The following is a 15,640-nucleotide window of genomic DNA, read 5'->3' on the forward strand; positions in this document are numbered from 1 at the left end:
TGTCCCCACAGCCGCGCCGGCTGGCAGGTGACAGCGGCCGGGCTGCGCGGCGGGCGGTGCCCGGTACCGGCTCGGGGCTCGGTGGGCGGCGCGGGCGAAGCGAACGGGGCGCGGAGCGGCGGGGGATGCTCGGTGCGCAGTGCGGGGAGTGCGCGGTGCGCGGTGCTGGGGACACCGGGAGGTGATGCGTGATCGGAACGGTGCTGGGTGTTCGGTGCTGGGGACACCGGGAGGTGATGCGTGATCGGAACGGTGCTGCGGACACAGAGCGGTGCTAGGGACACCGGGAGGTGCTGGGTGTGCGGTGCTGGGGGCACAGGGCAGTCCTCGGTGCTCGGTGCAGGGTGCTCAGAGCAGCGCTGGGTGCCCAGGACAGGATGCTCGATGCAGGGTGCTTAGCACAGGATGCTCAGTGCTCGGTTCAGAGCGGTGCTGGGTGCAGGATGCTCAGGGCAGTGTGGGTGTGCTGAGGTGCCCACAGGGTGCTCAGTGCACAGAACACAGTGCAGGATGCACGGCAGGTGGGACAAGGTGCCCAGGGGTTCTCCTTGTACCTTTATCCTCTCATTCTGCTCTTTGGCTCATGGTCCCCTTTCCCGTGGCACCCCTCTGGCAGCCCAGCACCAACCTGTGCCCCCGTAACCTGACCAGTGCCATACACAGAGGCACCCATGGGTTGGGGCTGTCTGTCTGTCCAGGTGTCCAGAGCTCAGCCAGGGCTGGGACTGCCCTCCTGTACCAGGATGAGCCTGGTGGCCTGGGCAGGGTGGGTGCCCAGTGAGGGGCTGCACCTGCGGGTCTTGGGCAGCATCAGCCCCTGCTGAGGTTTGGGAGGTGTTGGCAGCACCGAGGTTGGGGTGGCTGTGGGATGTGGGTCCCTTGGCAGGGGGTGCAGATGGGCTCCTGAGCAGCTGCGTTGGCACCTTGCAGCCCACGCAAAGCACTGGCACTCTCCTGGCAGTGCCCATCTGTTACTGTGCCCTGCGTGGCAGGGATGTGACACCCACGCTTTGTCCAGCTCAAGTTCCTTGGGACCCATGGCTGGAGGTGCTGGCACTGGGGCCAGCAGCATGAGCTGGGCTGCCCTCCTCGGCAGGCAGGGGATGGTTTGCATCACAGAGGCCTTTGCTCTGTCCCTCTCTGTGTTTGTTTGCATGCTCAGGCTCTGTCCAAAAGTCATCCCACAGCTTGAAACCCCTTCAGACACCTCCCTGTTCCAGGCCCCGCTGGCTGCTTGGACTCGGTTTCGGGAGGGGAGTCCCCCCTGGGCACAGCCCTGCTGCTCCCTCCTGCTCAGGCACCGAGCAACGGTGAGTGGGGAGACCCGAATGATTGGTGCCAACAGGTTTCCAGCTTTGCTGTGTGTTTTGTGGGGGTGCTGCAGGGTGCTCGTGGGGAGCTGTCAAGTGCCAACGCGGGCGCCTGCGAGCGGGGTTTGCCATCTCGTGCAGTGGCAGCTGGTGCCCCAAGGCTGCTGCATGTGGCACCACAGGAGCAGCTGTGCTGCAGAGTCTGGGGGGAGCCCAGGGTCTGTGTGGAGTCACACGAGGGGGGCAGCCTGGAATTTGGGGGGCAGCAGCTGAACTGGGCACTGTGGCAGCACTGTGGGGGGGGATGTGGCAGGCTGAGGCCTGGACTCTCTGCAGGACACTGGTGGGCACACCAGCATGGGCAGGCTCATGCCACTGCTGTCCTCTGCCTGGAGGCTTTACAAAGTGTATTAGTAATTTCTGTCGCTATTTTAAGGAGATTTTTCCAAAGGCAGTTGGCATTACGGGTACGCTGAGCCTTTGGGGATGTGTGGGATGGCAGGAGCGCTGTTAAAATGCGGGGACTGTCAAGAAGATTTTTGGAGAGAGAAAACAAACCCCCAGCAGGTGGTTTTATTTGGCACTGTGCAGATGTGCCTTGTGATGATTTTGTGATGCCTTGAGGAACCTCAGCCTCACGCCTTGGCTGAGCACATTTCCCTCCAGATTCCACAGGCAGTGGGCACACGGAACCTGGGAGAAGCTTGCCCTGGTGCTGGCTGCCTGCTTTGGTTCACTCTGTTTTCCAAGCCTTTAGTGCCCTGTCTGCCTCCAGAATTCCTGCAGGAATTCTCTCAAAGATTTCCCCTCTCAAGGTGAACGATGGCTTTGTGCCCCCTTTTTGGCCCCAGTCCATGCTGTGGTGCCTCACGGTGTGGGTGCTGGCAGGAGGGTGACCAAGGCTGCCACAGGAGCCCCTTGTCCCCTCCCAGGGACATCAAACAAGGGCAGCAACAGGGGTTGCTCAACACACAGCACTCGGAAGTGAAGCAAGCGGCTGCTTCCCACCGTGCATTCCCAGGCAGTGACCCCAGACCGAGACTGGGGGCTCTGAAGGGGCTGAAGCATGCAGGTGCTTCTCCACGGAGGAATGGCCACGGGCATGTTGGCTCTGGAGCTGCAGGCTGGGGAAGCTTTTCCAACCCTCCTGTTCCTGCTCGGTGCTGGGAGGGATCCTGTGGTGCGAGCAGCTGTTGCCAGCAGTGGCTGAGCTGCAAGGAGGGTGGGAAAGCAGCCATCCCCCCTCAGGCAGCTGTGCTCACCGCTGGCCGTGAGCCAGCGTGGCCGGGTGGCACTCAGGGCATGGGCACAGGCCTTGGTGGCCCAGCGTTTGCAGATGCAAGTGGCAGCAGAGGAGGAGCAGGGCTCCAGCTGGGCTCGAGCAGACAGGAAGGCGCTCGGATGTGCTGTGCAGGCTGCTTTGGCTGACGAGGCAGCGGCAGCAGCGTAGGCTCGGAAGGACCCGGTTCCGTTTCTTCCTCCGGTGGTTTCACAAAGGTTTCAACCATGCCAGGGCTTGGGGATGGTCACTGCCTGTCCTTGCTGGGGCTGGGAGTGAGAGGCCACAAACACACATTGCTGAAGTGGGTGCTGGTGCTTCCCAATGTTTCTGGCTTTGTGGAGATGCCAAATGCTTGTCTTTATGGCATCCATTGTGCAGAGCATGGCTGGGCACTGCTGGAGATCCTGGGGCTGGGCTGTGCTTGGGTCTGTGCTCCTGAGGGAGCTGCAGGAAACAGGACAAGAATGAGCAGAGGAGCTGGGGAAGATGGGGAGCGGTGTCTCCTCTCCCCTCCCTGCCTGCAGGGTGAGCAGTGGCACCTCCATCCTTGCTGCCCTGCCCTGCCCTGCCCTGCCCTCAGGCAGTGCTTCCAGGACTGCTGCTGCTGCTGCTGCATGGAGAAATAAAACACTTTGATTTTGTTTCTTAAGCAAATTTGAGGTTTTGGGGTTTGTCTTGCAGAAACAATTTTTTATTTGCAGATCCTGATCTTTGTGCGTGCAAGAATGGAGCTTGTTGAGACTTAGGGTTTGGCGTGTGGATTGGGAAAATATTTTTTGAAGATACTTGGTGTTTTTTCTAGCAGTTCCTCTGACTTCTCTTCCTCCCTGTTGTATGGCAGGCTCTGACCACCCACATTCCTGCAAGGGAATATTTGTGCAGTTTTGTGAGGGAAGAGCTGTGTTTGCATCAAACGAGGTGAGTGAACAGGGGGCTGCAAACCTCGGTTCCCCTCGCCCAGTGCCCCTCTCCCATGGGGATCCCCAGGACATACCCTGGATGAGGGCTCAGAGTTGGAGGGACCTGATCAGAGTCATGGAGAGGAATCATAGAATTGTCACAGAATCATGGAATGGTTTGGGTTGGAAGGGATCTTAAAGATCTTCTAGTTCCAACCCCCTTCCATGGGCAGGGATGCCTTCCACTAGACTGGGTTGCTCAAAGCTCCATCCAGCCTGGCCTTGGACACTTCAGAAATGGGGCAGCCACAGCTCCCCTGGGCAAGAGGAGCTGGGGGAGAGCACAAAGCCAGTGCTTTCCCAGAGCTCCTTCCTCCAGCAGGAAAATGGAGTCACTGGTCAGGGCACAAGGGGAGCCAACATGGGATTGTCACCGTCAGTGGACCTGTGCTGGCTTTGCCTTTGGCCCCCTGAGGCAGCAACTGCAGAGTAATTAAGGAAGGCTGAAGCTCTGTGGGTTAATTAAAAGTCAGGAGCTCCCTCTGAAGTGCAGAGCTCGTGTCCCATTTCAGCACAAGCGTGTCTGACGTGCCTGAGCCTTGCTGTGGTGTGGGCACACAGTGCCAGGTGCTGGGGAGTGGGTAGGTGCCTCCATCCCTGTGTCCTGCCAGCAGCTTGCCCTTTGGGCATTCCATAATTAATCTGCCACTCTGAGCTGAAGGCCGTGTCCCTGTGAGCTTGGCAGGGTGAGTGCTGAGGTTTTCCATCTCCTGATGATAAAATGCTGTCGCCGTGCTCGGAACAAGGGATGGGTGAAGGGGACTTACTGTAAATTGTTGGGATTTGTATTGTTTGAGGAACACTGTACCACTGAGCAGGATAATAAAATGTTTTGCTAATCATAACAGCCTTGAGGCGATAAACCAGCAGTCTGTTTGTGCTGTGAAATGTCTGGGGATTCTCTGCTGATGTGATTTAGAGCCTGTTGGAGCTGGCTGGCACACAGTGCCCCTATCCCTGGCTGGGCTCTTTGGGATGCTCAGCTGGGATGATTGGTGTGGCTCAGGGCTCTCACCTTGCAGGCTCTTCTGAGCCAGAAAGTGTTTGAATCTGGCACACGCTGCCTTAACCCTTGGGACAGCAGGTTCTGCTGGTTTATTTTTCTAGCTGCTCAGCAGTGAGAATAAATTCCCCTTTGCCCCCTGAGCCTGTTGGGTGCTAAGACGCAGCTGGAGCAGCCTCTGTGTGGTTTGGGTGCTGAGGTGGCTGCTTGAACACTCATCTCTGAACTCTTTTGACTGTTATTTTTCCCTGGGATGATGGCGGAGGTGCAAGTGTAAACCACAGTGCTGTTTGGGGATTTTCCAAGCGACACAGAACTCCAAAGTGCTCCAGACCCCAGGTGTTTTTCTTGGGATTGGTTGTGTTTTCACTGCAGTTGGCCTCTGTTCCAGTGGATGCCTGGGTTCATGACCTGCAGTGCAGCTTCAGTTTTAGTCGCCAAACCCGTCCTGCTCTCGGTGGTGCCGCTCTCGCCACGTGGTGGCTGACAGCAGCTTCTTTTTTGTTGTGGGGTTTTTTTGGAGTGCTGCAGCTTCATTTTCATATCTTGTCTCCAAGGCTCAGGGCCGTGGCACACCTGCAGCAGAGCTGGGTGCAGAGTTCCTGTCCCACCGCTGGGGTGGGGGGGTTGGACTCTGTTCCCAGTGTCCCGTGGGATCAATCCTGGTCTGTGCAGTGCCGGGGTGGAGGAGCACAAGCTGCGGTTGTGCAACAGGGCTGACGCTGCACTGGTGACCACAGCCACCCCCGTGGTGCCTCTGTGTGCTCCTGGTGGAGACTGGGGCTGGCCCTATGCTCCGTGCTTGCTGCATTCCGGTCCTGCTGAGAGAGATACTTGGGAAGTTTTTGGAAATGTGCTGTACAAGTTGCCAGCAGGAGCATCCAGGAGGAGCAGAGCTGCCATCAGCAGTGCCAGTGCTGGACTGAGCTCAGGTTGGGATGAAGCAGTGGCCCTCAGGCAAGCTGTGTTTATTTTTGTAAATGAACTGGAGACTATCAATTCAGTAATTAAATATTGCTGATTTGTAAAGATGTGAGCTGGATATGTTGGGACATTTCTTGCTGACCACAGCTTCTGCTGCTGTTCTGCCACAAGGGTGCCTGCAGATCCTCATCCTTTTATTAAGCACCAGCAAATTGAGCTCAAATTTTCCAGGCCACACCTATGTGTTTTGGGGAGGCTGCTCTTAATGACACTCATTTCTGGGAATGGTTTAAAGAAAAAATGCAGCTTTTGATGATATGGGGCTTCTCATAGAAGCTGTTTCTGTGGTTGTTTGTAACACTTTAACAAATGGTGTTTCCTCACTGCTGAGGGTGCTGTGCCGGCTCTGGGGCTGTTCTGGGGTTTGTTTTTTACCCGTTCCCAGCACAGGTGCCAGGTTCAGGGGCTGTACTCAGTGCTTTTGGTTGGGGTTTCGGTCAGGACTGTTGGAGCCCAGCTGGTGGTGACGCCCTGCACAGCATCAGGAAGGAAGTCACAAACAAGTGTGTGTCTGTGTGTCTGTCCGTGTTTCTGTGCCCGGGCAGGAGCTGGAGCTGTTTCCGGAGCAGGGTGAGTCGGGTGGGCTGTTGAACCACCTCTGTCCCTGCCCCTCGGTGCTCGGGGCACTGCAGAAGCACATCCAGGGATGTGGGTGCTGCTTTGTGGAGCTGCAGCCTGGTCTGGAGCGGGAAGCCTGTAGTCCATGGAGGCCAGGCTGAGCAGGAAGCCTCGCAGGGAAGCGCCTGCGCTGCGGATAAGCCCTTGCAGAGCTCCTGCTGGGTGGAGTTTCCCTCTGGTTTCTCCTTAGTGCTGAGGCGGAGGGGCCGGTGACATTCGATGGCAGGAGGGGAGACCGGAATAGCCATTAGTGTCACTGCTGGAAGTGTTCTCAGGAACATCCTGCAAGGCCAGGACCTGCTGCACAGCCAGGGGGAGCTGACTGGGAATGTCCCATGATGTTCCCATGTCCATTCTGTGATCCTGGGAGCAGAGTGACATCTGGTGATCTGCCAGGTCCTGACCCCTCAGGGTGCTCTGCTGCAGCTCCGTGTCCCAGACTGTCCCCAGGAAGCTCTGTGCTTGCAGGAGGGCTTCAGCCAAGGCTGCTGGGCTCCCTGGCATGGAGCAGTCCTTGTGGGAAACCCAGTGTCCAAGGTTTGGTTCCCAGCCTGGAGGGATTTCCATGCTGTGCAGGGCTGGTGCTGCCTTGGCAGGTGGTGAGACTGGAGAGAGCTTTGTTCCTTGGGATGGAGCCAGGAGGTTCTGCCAGGCCTGCAGGTCCTCTGGGCTCTGTCTCCTTTCACTGTCACTGATGTGGGGGCTCTGGTCATTGTCTGAGGTGTGCAGATTTCAGCATTTCCAGCAGGCGAGTCTGGAGCTGCTTCCTCTGGTCAAGGCTGTTGTGCTGGTCAGTGTGTGCTGGAATTGTGCCCAGCTGGATTGTCATCCCCTGGGCTTTAAACATCCAGGCTGCTCGGGTCCCCCTGAGGCCTCTCCCTTCCAGGAGGCTTCATTTCCTAAAAGAGCAGCTGCCCTGCTGCTTCCCTCTGTGTGTCCTGGCTTGGTGTGCCCTGTGAACAGTGCTGGTGTCTCAGGGCGGGTGTGCCAAGTCCAGCTGCCAGCGCTGACCATCAGCTGGGGCTGAGGGCAAGTCCAGCTCCAGCAGGAACACCTTTCCCTGGGGTCAGAGGAGGCTGTGGGGAGGAGGGGAAGGTGCTGAGGAGGAGAGCAGATGCGTGTGCTAAATAAATAAATCAACGCTGTGGCTTCTCTTCCCCATCAGGTGTTTTGGTGGCCATGAGTTCACCATGAAGCTCAACTAGCAGCACAATGGCTGTACAGGGAAAAGGTAAGAGCAGCTGGATGTGTGGCTCCCCTGGGATGCTGGGTGGCTGCTGCACATCTGTCTGATCATGTTGCACATCTGTCCACACCACCACTGCTGCCCCATTGATCCTGTGTTGCTTCCACAAGCTGGCACGACACAGTGTTAGCCTTGCTCATGCTCAAGTCCCGTCTGCATGGGAATAGGGAAGACTTACTGCCTGTAGGACCTCTTGTCACTCTGCTGTCACATCCCCACTGGTTCCCATCCTCTGCCACGCTCTGGGTGCCAGCCTCACAAGGATGCTTTCACTGCCTAGGGTTAGGGTGCTGAAAACCACAAAGCCCAGAGCTCCAGGCACGCTGCAGCTGCAAAAGGCATCCCAAGAGAAACACAAAACTGCCACAACGTGGCTGCCTCCACAGCTTTATCCTTGGAACCAGCCTTAGCCCCCTGATGCTGGCCACGGTCAGAGCCCCTGGCCATGTGTCACATCCCTGTCCTGCCATGTCCAAGCTGCAATCAGGGGCTTCAAGCCCTGGATTGCTGCTGACATTTTGCTTTCTGCTCCCATGTCACCATTCCCTGCCAGAGTAGCCTCTGAGAGCTCCCTGATTCCTGGAGTGGGAAGCTCTCGGAGCCAGCTTGGGCATCTGAAAGGGTGTTGTCTCTGGAAGGGCTGTCTCTGCTCAGACAGCCCTGCACCTAATTACACCCTGATTCCAGCACAGTGTCTGCTGGGGAGGAAATGACCCATCCTTCTTCCCTCACAGACTAATGAGGCCCATAAATTTTAGGAAATTCTTGGTGGAGAATTGCACAAAAGAGCTGAGAACCAGCTGAGCCATTTGTGGTTGTCCCGGCCCGCAGCCAGACACGCTCTGGGTGTTGTTCAGCCCTCCCAGCACATTGGGGTGATCCCAGGATGATCCCAATGGAGAGGTTTGTCCCATTCCAGCCCTCCCAGGGGCTGCCATGCAGGGGCAGAGCCAGAATCCAGAGCTCAGCAGTGGGGAGAGGCCACGCTGCTGTGGGCACCTCACCCACGCAAGAGTGAGAGCTTCCCATGTTGGTGGCGTTGGGTAGGAGCAGTGAGGGCTCAGCTCCTGCCTGCTGGACAGGCAGGGTAGTCCCCAGGGACTCCCAGAATCCCAGGATCATTCAGATTGGAAAAGCCCTCGCAGACCATCCAGACTGAGTCCAACCTGTGCCCAGTCCCCACCTTGTCACCAGCTCAGAGCACTGAGTGCCACATCCAGGCATTCCATGGACACCTCCAGGGATGGGGACTCCACCACCTCCCTGGGCAGCCCCTCCCAAGGCCTGACCTCTCTTTCCATGAGGAAATTCCCCCTGATGTCAGACCTGAACCTCCCCTGGCACAGCTGGCAGCCCCTTCAAACACAATATGAGAGTCCCTTTGTTCCCTCCGGAGGTGCTGGAGCATCTCGGTGGGAACTGCTCTCTGTGAGCTGGTTCTCCTGGAGAACAGAGCACTTCTGTGCTCCAGCCTCCTTTCACGATGCAGCCTTTGCTGCTAATTAGCCTGTCTTGGTCTGCATCGCCCTAATTATTCCAGTTGGCCCTAAATCCTGCCTGCTCCTCTGCCATCCATTGAAATGGGTCTTGTGGCATTTGCAATTATTTTGGGGTGAATATTTGAATATATTTACATGACAGAAACAGATGAAGAGAGCAGGAAGCAGCAGCACTTGTCTTGTTAATGGCTCTGACTCTGCTTGGCTCTGCAAAAATGCCAGAACTGTTGGGTGTCCCTCTGATCTACATCCCAACAAATCCACCCACTTTATCTCATACCTGGGGATGCAGTTGGGGCTGTTTAGCTTCAGGTATGTTAGCAAGCAGCTGGTAAGGGTGGACCAGGGAGTAAAGAGCCACAAGAATACTTTTGGTGGTGATGTTGCTGTGCTGCTGGGATGTGGGAGGGCATCCCTGGGCTGGCAGAGAGGAGTGGATAAAAGCCAATGGGTGGAGTCCAGGATGGTGGAGTGGGCTGTCAGGGCCTGGAAGTGGGGAGCAGAGCGAGTCCCTAAGTGCCTGGCAGGAGGAGCAGGAAAGCTGCCCAGCTCCAGGCTCTGTCCTGCCTGTCCCTGCTCCGCATGTGCTGCTGCACAATGTATTCCTTCGTTGTGGGGGAAGCAATTTTCTGGAGCAGCTCTTTGGCCTGTCAGCAAAACAGAATCCATGGACAGCCCGTTCCTTCCACTCCATTCAGCTCCTGCCCCAGCCACATAATCACAAAGAACTGGAAATCCTGGGGTGAGCCCAGGGGAGGATTGCAAAACCTGCAACTGGGGCGGACTGGGGGAGGGGGTGGGAAGCGGTGCCAGCATTCCCGGGAGTCCCTCCGGGCACGCAGCTGAGCTGGGCACTTGCAGAGGCTGCAGCCTTCCTGCTGGATGTCCTGCCGAGCCGTGGAAAACCCCGAAAAGTCTCAGTGCCAGATGAAGTTTCACGGATTTCTCCGTCAGGTCAGTTCCCGAGGCAGGGCAGGGTGGTGAACGCTGCGTGTGGCTGTTCACTCTCAGGTGGTTGAATCTCTCAGTGTTTCATTCTAACGGTTTCTCCTGACTCAGACTCTTAAAGCTGGCATGAGAGGCTTTTGTTTTTCTCTTATTTCAGCTTCCCCCTCCCCTGTGGCCGCAGGGTTAAACTAAACAAAGTGTAGGGAGGATGCAGGTGGCTGGGAGGTGAGCAGTGCTGGAGTACTGACTTGGGTTTGGGAGGAAAAACCTCAGCTTGGGTCTGGGCTTCATCTGGGATGGAGCAGGCTCTCTGTAAAGATTTTGTTTTAAGGAGTCCCTGAGTATACAGTGCTCCTCCTCTCCAAAACGTTCCTGGAGCTTTGCTCCAGCTGTAAACCTGTGTTTCTGGGAGCACAATGCAGAAATTCTCTCTTTGGGTGTGCGCTGAGGCAGACTTTAATTACCTGCTGGGTGTAGGGCACCAAGCCTGGGAGGTGCTGATAAATGAATGAGGTGCTGATAAGTGAAGGAGGTGATGAAATCTGGAATGGTGTCAGCATCCCATCGCCGCTCTGACAGTGCTGTTCTCTTGCAGATGCCCATGGGGTTGGACACTCGCTAGCAGAGAGCTGAAGCCCCCAGCCTGTGCCCAGGAGAGCAGGATGCGGGTCACCACGCGCAGGGTGCTGCTGCTGGTGGGCTCGGTGGCGGCCCTGATGGTGACCCTGCACCTCGGGCAGCAGGTCCTGGAGTGCCAGCAGGTCCTGAGCGAGAGGAGGCACAGGCTGATGAGGCCGGAGAACGAGGAGCTGGTGATGGTGGACGCCAACCACGTGGAGTACCGCTACAGCAAGGACATGCCCCTGATCTTCATCGGCGGCGTCCCCCGCAGCGGCACCACGCTGATGAGGGCCATGCTGGACGCCCACCCCGAGGTGCGCTGCGGGGAGGAGACCCGCATCATCCCCCGCGTGCTGGCCATGCGCCAGGCCTGGTCCAAGTCCGGCCGCGAGAAGATGCGCCTGGACGAGGCGGGGGTGACGGACCAGGTGCTGGACGCGGCCATGCAGGCCTTCATCCTGGAGGTGATCGCCAAGCACGGCGAGCCCGCCAGGTACCTGTGCAACAAGGACCCCTTCACGCTCAAGTCCTCGGTGTACCTGTCCCGGCTGTTCCCCAACTCCAAGTTCCTGCTGATGGTGCGGGACGGGCGCGCCTCGGTGCACTCCATGATCACGCGCAAGGTGACGATCGCCGGCTTCGACCTGAACAGCTACCGGGACTGCCTGACCAAGTGGAACAAGGCCATCGAGGTGATGTATTCCCAGTGCCTGGAGATCGGCCGCGCCCGCTGCCTGCCCGTCTACTACGAGCAGCTGGTGCTGCACCCCGAGCAGTCCATGCACAACATCATGAGGTTCCTGGACATCTCCTGGAGCGACACGGTGCTGCACCACGAGGAGCTCATCGGGAAGCCCGGCGGGGTGTCGCTTTCCAAGTGAGTGTCGGCTCTTTCCTCAGCTGTTCACTGCACAAAGCAAGCTAGAATGGGACAGAGCCACGTTGCTGCTGTTTGTATGTGGTTTTGGGGAGGAGGGACAGCACGTTGTACTGCAGTGGGGTTTGTGTTCCTGAGTAAGAGATGGCTTTAATGTTCCCAATCTGTTGTACTCCCCAGAACAGCTTGTCAAGCGAGGATTTCAGGAGCAGGTGACTGTTTAATCTCTCTTGACACTGCAGAAATTATTTCAGTCTCTAATTTGCAAAGAATTGCTTGCTCTGAAACGTGAGCTCTTTAATGCTTCTTTCTCCACCCGTCCTCAGATGCCTCCTTGGTGTGATTAGTTGGCTGCTAATGATGATGAACTGCAGTTCAGCTGCCAGGTCTGGGGTTGGTATTGCAGAATAAAAGCAAAACCTGCTCAGTGGAGGCACACCCAGCACTCCCTCCTGCCCTCTGTGTGTGTAGGGGGTGTTTGCCTTCTCCCACTTTCTTTTCCTCTTCTAATGCTGTTTCTTTTCTAAATGGAGGCTTAAGTCAGGCTTAGCAAAATTTAATCAGCCGTGTAAGGGAATTATCCAAGTCTGTCTCAGTTGCTGGTGCCCTGGTGGTGAGGGCACAGGAGCCACGGGGGGATGTGCAGCTGCTCCAGTTTTCCAGGATGCCCTGGGAGAGCAGCCAGCTCTACTTCCCTGTTTGCTTAGTGTAAATTGGTGCAGCTTGCTTAGATCAGGTTTTGAATATTCATTGGGGTCACCTGGTGTATTTGTGCTACAGCCCACACATCTTACATTGTTTTCCTCTGATAAGCAGAGGTGTCCTGGTGAAACCCCCTGTCCCAGAGCAGGATGGATCCCTCCTGTGCAGGATAGATCCCTCCTCTAGGAAAAAAGGAAGCAGCCTCAAGTTGTGCCAGAGGAGGTTTAGGTTGGATAAAACAGCAAATTCCTTCCCTGACAGGGTAGTTAAGCATTGGAACAGAACAGTGGTAGAGTCACCATCCCTGAAGAAATTTAAAAGCTGTGTGGATGTGGCAGCTGGGGACATGGGTCATTGGTGGCCTTAGCAGTGCTGGGGGAATGGTTGGACTCACTGATCTTAGATGGTTTTTCCAGCCTTAATGATTCCATGATTCTAAACAGGAGAACCCAGCCACTGGGGCTGTGGAACCCCCTGCCAGGGTCTGCTTCCCCAGAGCAGGGCTGTGAGGGACAGAAACTCTGGCTGCCCCATCCAAGGAAGTGCCCAAGGCAAGATGGGACAGGATTTGGAGCAGCCTGGGATAGTGGAAGGTGTCCGTGCCCATGGCAGAGAGTGGGATGGGATGGGATGGGATGGAAGTCCTTGTCCTGTGGTTCTCTGTGGAGGTGACAGTGAGCTGTGTGTGAGCCCAGCACATGCGTGAAATCCAGCCATTTTACGTTTTGTTTTTTCCTTTGTTTTCCCCAGGATAGAGAGGTCGACAGACCAGGTGATCAAGCCGGTGAACATGGAGGCATTATCCAAGTGGATCGGGCACATCCCGGGGGATGTGCTGCAGGACATGGCCCACATCGCCCCCATGCTCGCCAGGCTGGGCTACGACCCCTACGCCAACCCCCCCAACTACGGCCAGCCCGACCCCCTGGTTGTCAACAACACGCACAGAGTGAGTGGCACTGCCACGGAGGGGACGGGCCAGGGGCTCGCCCAGCCCTCCGGAGCATGGGAAGCTCCTGAGCTGGATCAGGATGGAGCCGGGGGGAAACAGAAGCACAGAATTCCAGAGTCATTCAGGTTGGGAAAGGCCTCCCAGAACCATCGAGTCCAACCTGTGCCCGATCCCCAGCAGAGCACTGAGTGCCACATGGAACACTTTCCTTGGACCCCTCCAGGGAGGGGAATCCAAACCTCCCTGGGCAGCCCCTTCCAAGGCCTGAGGACCTTTTGCATGAGGAAATTCCTCCTGCTGTCCAACCTGACCCTCCCCTGGCACTGTTTGATGCAGTTTCCTCTCCTCCTGTCCCTGTTCCCTGGGAGCAGAGCCTGACCCTCTCCAGGCTGTCCCCTCCTGTCAGGAGCTGTGCAGAGCCACAAGGTCCCCCCTGAGCCTCCTTTTCTCCAGGCTGAGCCCCTTTCCCATCTCCCTCAGCTGCTTCTTGTGCTCCAGCCCCTTCCCCAACTCTGTTCCCTTCTCTGGACACGCTCCAGCCCTTCTGTGTCTGTTTTGGAAAGAGGGGCCCAGAGCACTTTTCCCTGGGAAGGCTGGGAATGGCTGACAGCAGTGACCCAGAGGGGATTCCACTGCCCCAGGGGGTCACTCCAGGTTCTCTTTCCCACAGGTTTTAAAGGGGGATTATAAAACACCGGCCAATCTCAAAGGTCACCTGCAGGTAAGAGCCAGGTGTGCCCTGAGGGTTTGGGACACACCAGGGTACCTGGTCCCTGCTGCCTTCCCTGAGGAATGCTGGCTCAGAGCTGACCCTTCTCTTTTGGGGCTCTTCCAGGTGACTCAGAACACGTCATCTTCTCATTAAGAAAATTAATGATTTCCAGGTAAGACCCTGTTTACTTAATTTTGGGATTTGGGCGAATCCTGCTTTGCTCCAGGACCAGCACTTGGTTTGTGTGATTTCTGTGGATCAGCTGGGGTTCCAGGCACACTCCTGGTGCCAGGGATCCTTCACAGTCGCCTCAGATCTTCCCACACAATGCTGCTGTGTGGGTCCATTTGTAAGGAATTCTTTTCCTGAGCTCTGGGAACGGGATTAAAGCTGCAAAATGAAACTCAGCCGCCTGGGTGGGTTATTGCAGCCCGTCCCTGTGGGCAGCAGGGACACATGGAATGCGTGGATGAGCTGAGCTGCTCCCCAGCTGCCTCCAAAGACGTGCCATGGACCTGAGGAAGGGGATAGAAAACAAAGGAAAACATGATGGAAAACAAAGCTGCTGCCTTGGGCTGCTACTCCAGAGACAACTGTTGATGTGTTGGATGTTCTTCCTCCATGCTAAAGCATAAAATACCATTCTTGGCACTAAAAATGATCCTTTAAGAGCAACTTTCTGGGTACAAGCAGATGGTTGGGCTAGGAAAAAATCAGAAGCAGTGAGGGAAGATCAGGAATTGTGTGTCCCCTTGTCCTGGGCTGAGAATTGGTTCCTTTCTGGCCATTTTTTGTGTCACAGGGGCTTTAAATCCGCAGTCGGGCATTGCTGTGATAGTCTGAGGGGATCCTGCTCCTGAGGGGATCCTTCCCCTTAGGGGATCCTGCTCCTGAGGGTATCTTGCCTGTGAGGAGATCCTGCTCCTTAGGGGATCCTGCCCCCGAGGGGATCCTCTTCCCTGAGGAGATCTTTCCCCAAGGGGATTCTGCTCCTAAGGGGATCCTGTTCCTAAGGGAATTCCACCCCTGAGGGGATCCTCTTCCCAAGGGGATCCTTCCTGAGGGGATCCTATTCCTGAGGGGATCCTGCTCCTGAGGGGATCCTCTTCCCAAGGGGATCCTGCCCCTGAGGGGATCCCGTTCCTGTGGGGATCCTGCTTCTGAAGGGATCCTGCCCCGTAGGAGATCCTGTCCCTGAGAGGATCCTGTTCCTAAGGGGATCCTGCTCCCTAGGAGATCCTGCCCCTGAGGGGATCCCTTTCCTATGGGGATCCTGCTTCTGAAAGGATCGTGCCCCTGAGGGGATCCTGCCCCTGAGAGGATCCTGTTCCTAAGGGAATCCTGCCCCTGAGGTTCTGTGTTTCGTCTCTTCCAGAACGCTGCCAATGGCCTGTTGTTGCCCGAGAAGGACGAGCGTGCAGTGGGCCCGTGGAAATCTGTTCTCCAAGCATATTGCTTGCTCCTACTGTTGCCAAATGACTGCGCTCCAGGAATGTATTTGCATTTATTTGCAAAGGCCAAACGTGCTCCACGGCGGGAACACGTCCCCGGCCGGTCCCGGCGCTCTGTGGGGAGCGGAGCTGTGGAGAGCCGGCCTGAGGGGGACGGGAGGAGATTCCCCGTGCCGTGGCTGGAGGACTCCGTACATCGCGTTTGTGTCTCGTGACCTGTTCCCCGTTCCCGGTGTGGGGAACAGCCCTCCCATCCCCGCTGTTCCGTGTCCCTGGGATCGGGAAGAGCCACCCTGGCCCTGCTGTTCCCAGTGCCCAGGGTCAGGAACAGCCCCCTGCCCCTGCAGAGCCTTTGTGGTGCGTGTGACCCCTCTACCCCTACCCCGACCCTGCAGAGGCTATTGCAGAGTTAATATATGCCTCCCCCCCCCCACCCGGTGTCGGACACCATTAAAGTGTTGATTTGATATTTAATA

General features: G+C 56.8%; 1 protein-coding gene across 7 annotated transcripts; it reads left to right on the forward strand.

Moving 5' to 3' along the window:
- Positions 1-113: 113 nt before the first annotated feature.
- On the forward strand, positions 114-15,638 carry TPST2 (tyrosylprotein sulfotransferase 2). Of its 7 annotated transcripts, XM_039724418.1 has the most exons (9): positions 1,175-1,310; positions 3,434-3,510; positions 7,322-7,387; positions 9,763-9,855; positions 10,445-11,347; positions 12,800-12,998; positions 13,672-13,722; positions 13,837-13,885; positions 15,089-15,638. In XM_039724418.1, exons 5-8 carry the CDS (start codon positions 10,512-10,514, stop codon positions 13,864-13,866), a joined length of 1,116 nt encoding a protein of 371 aa, XP_039580352.1. In that variant the 5' UTR covers positions 1,175-1,310; positions 3,434-3,510; positions 7,322-7,387; positions 9,763-9,855; positions 10,445-10,511; the 3' UTR covers positions 13,867-13,885; positions 15,089-15,638. The 7 variants fall into 7 exon arrangements, with proteins under 7 accessions (XP_039580348.1, XP_039580350.1, XP_039580354.1 ...); XM_039724414.1 differs by lacking the exons at positions 1,175-1,310; positions 9,763-9,855 and adding an exon at positions 114-132; XM_039724420.1 differs by lacking the exon at positions 3,434-3,510 and having other exon boundaries at positions 1,173-1,310.
- The last annotated feature ends 2 nt before the right edge of the window (positions 15,639-15,640 follow it).

Source organism: Passer montanus, unplaced genomic scaffold (assembly GCF_014805655.1).
Source record: "Passer montanus isolate IOZ18808 unplaced genomic scaffold, ASM1480565v1 scaffold53, whole genome shotgun sequence".
In the NCBI taxonomy this organism is placed as follows: Eukaryota; Metazoa; Chordata; class Aves; order Passeriformes; family Passeridae; genus Passer; species Passer montanus.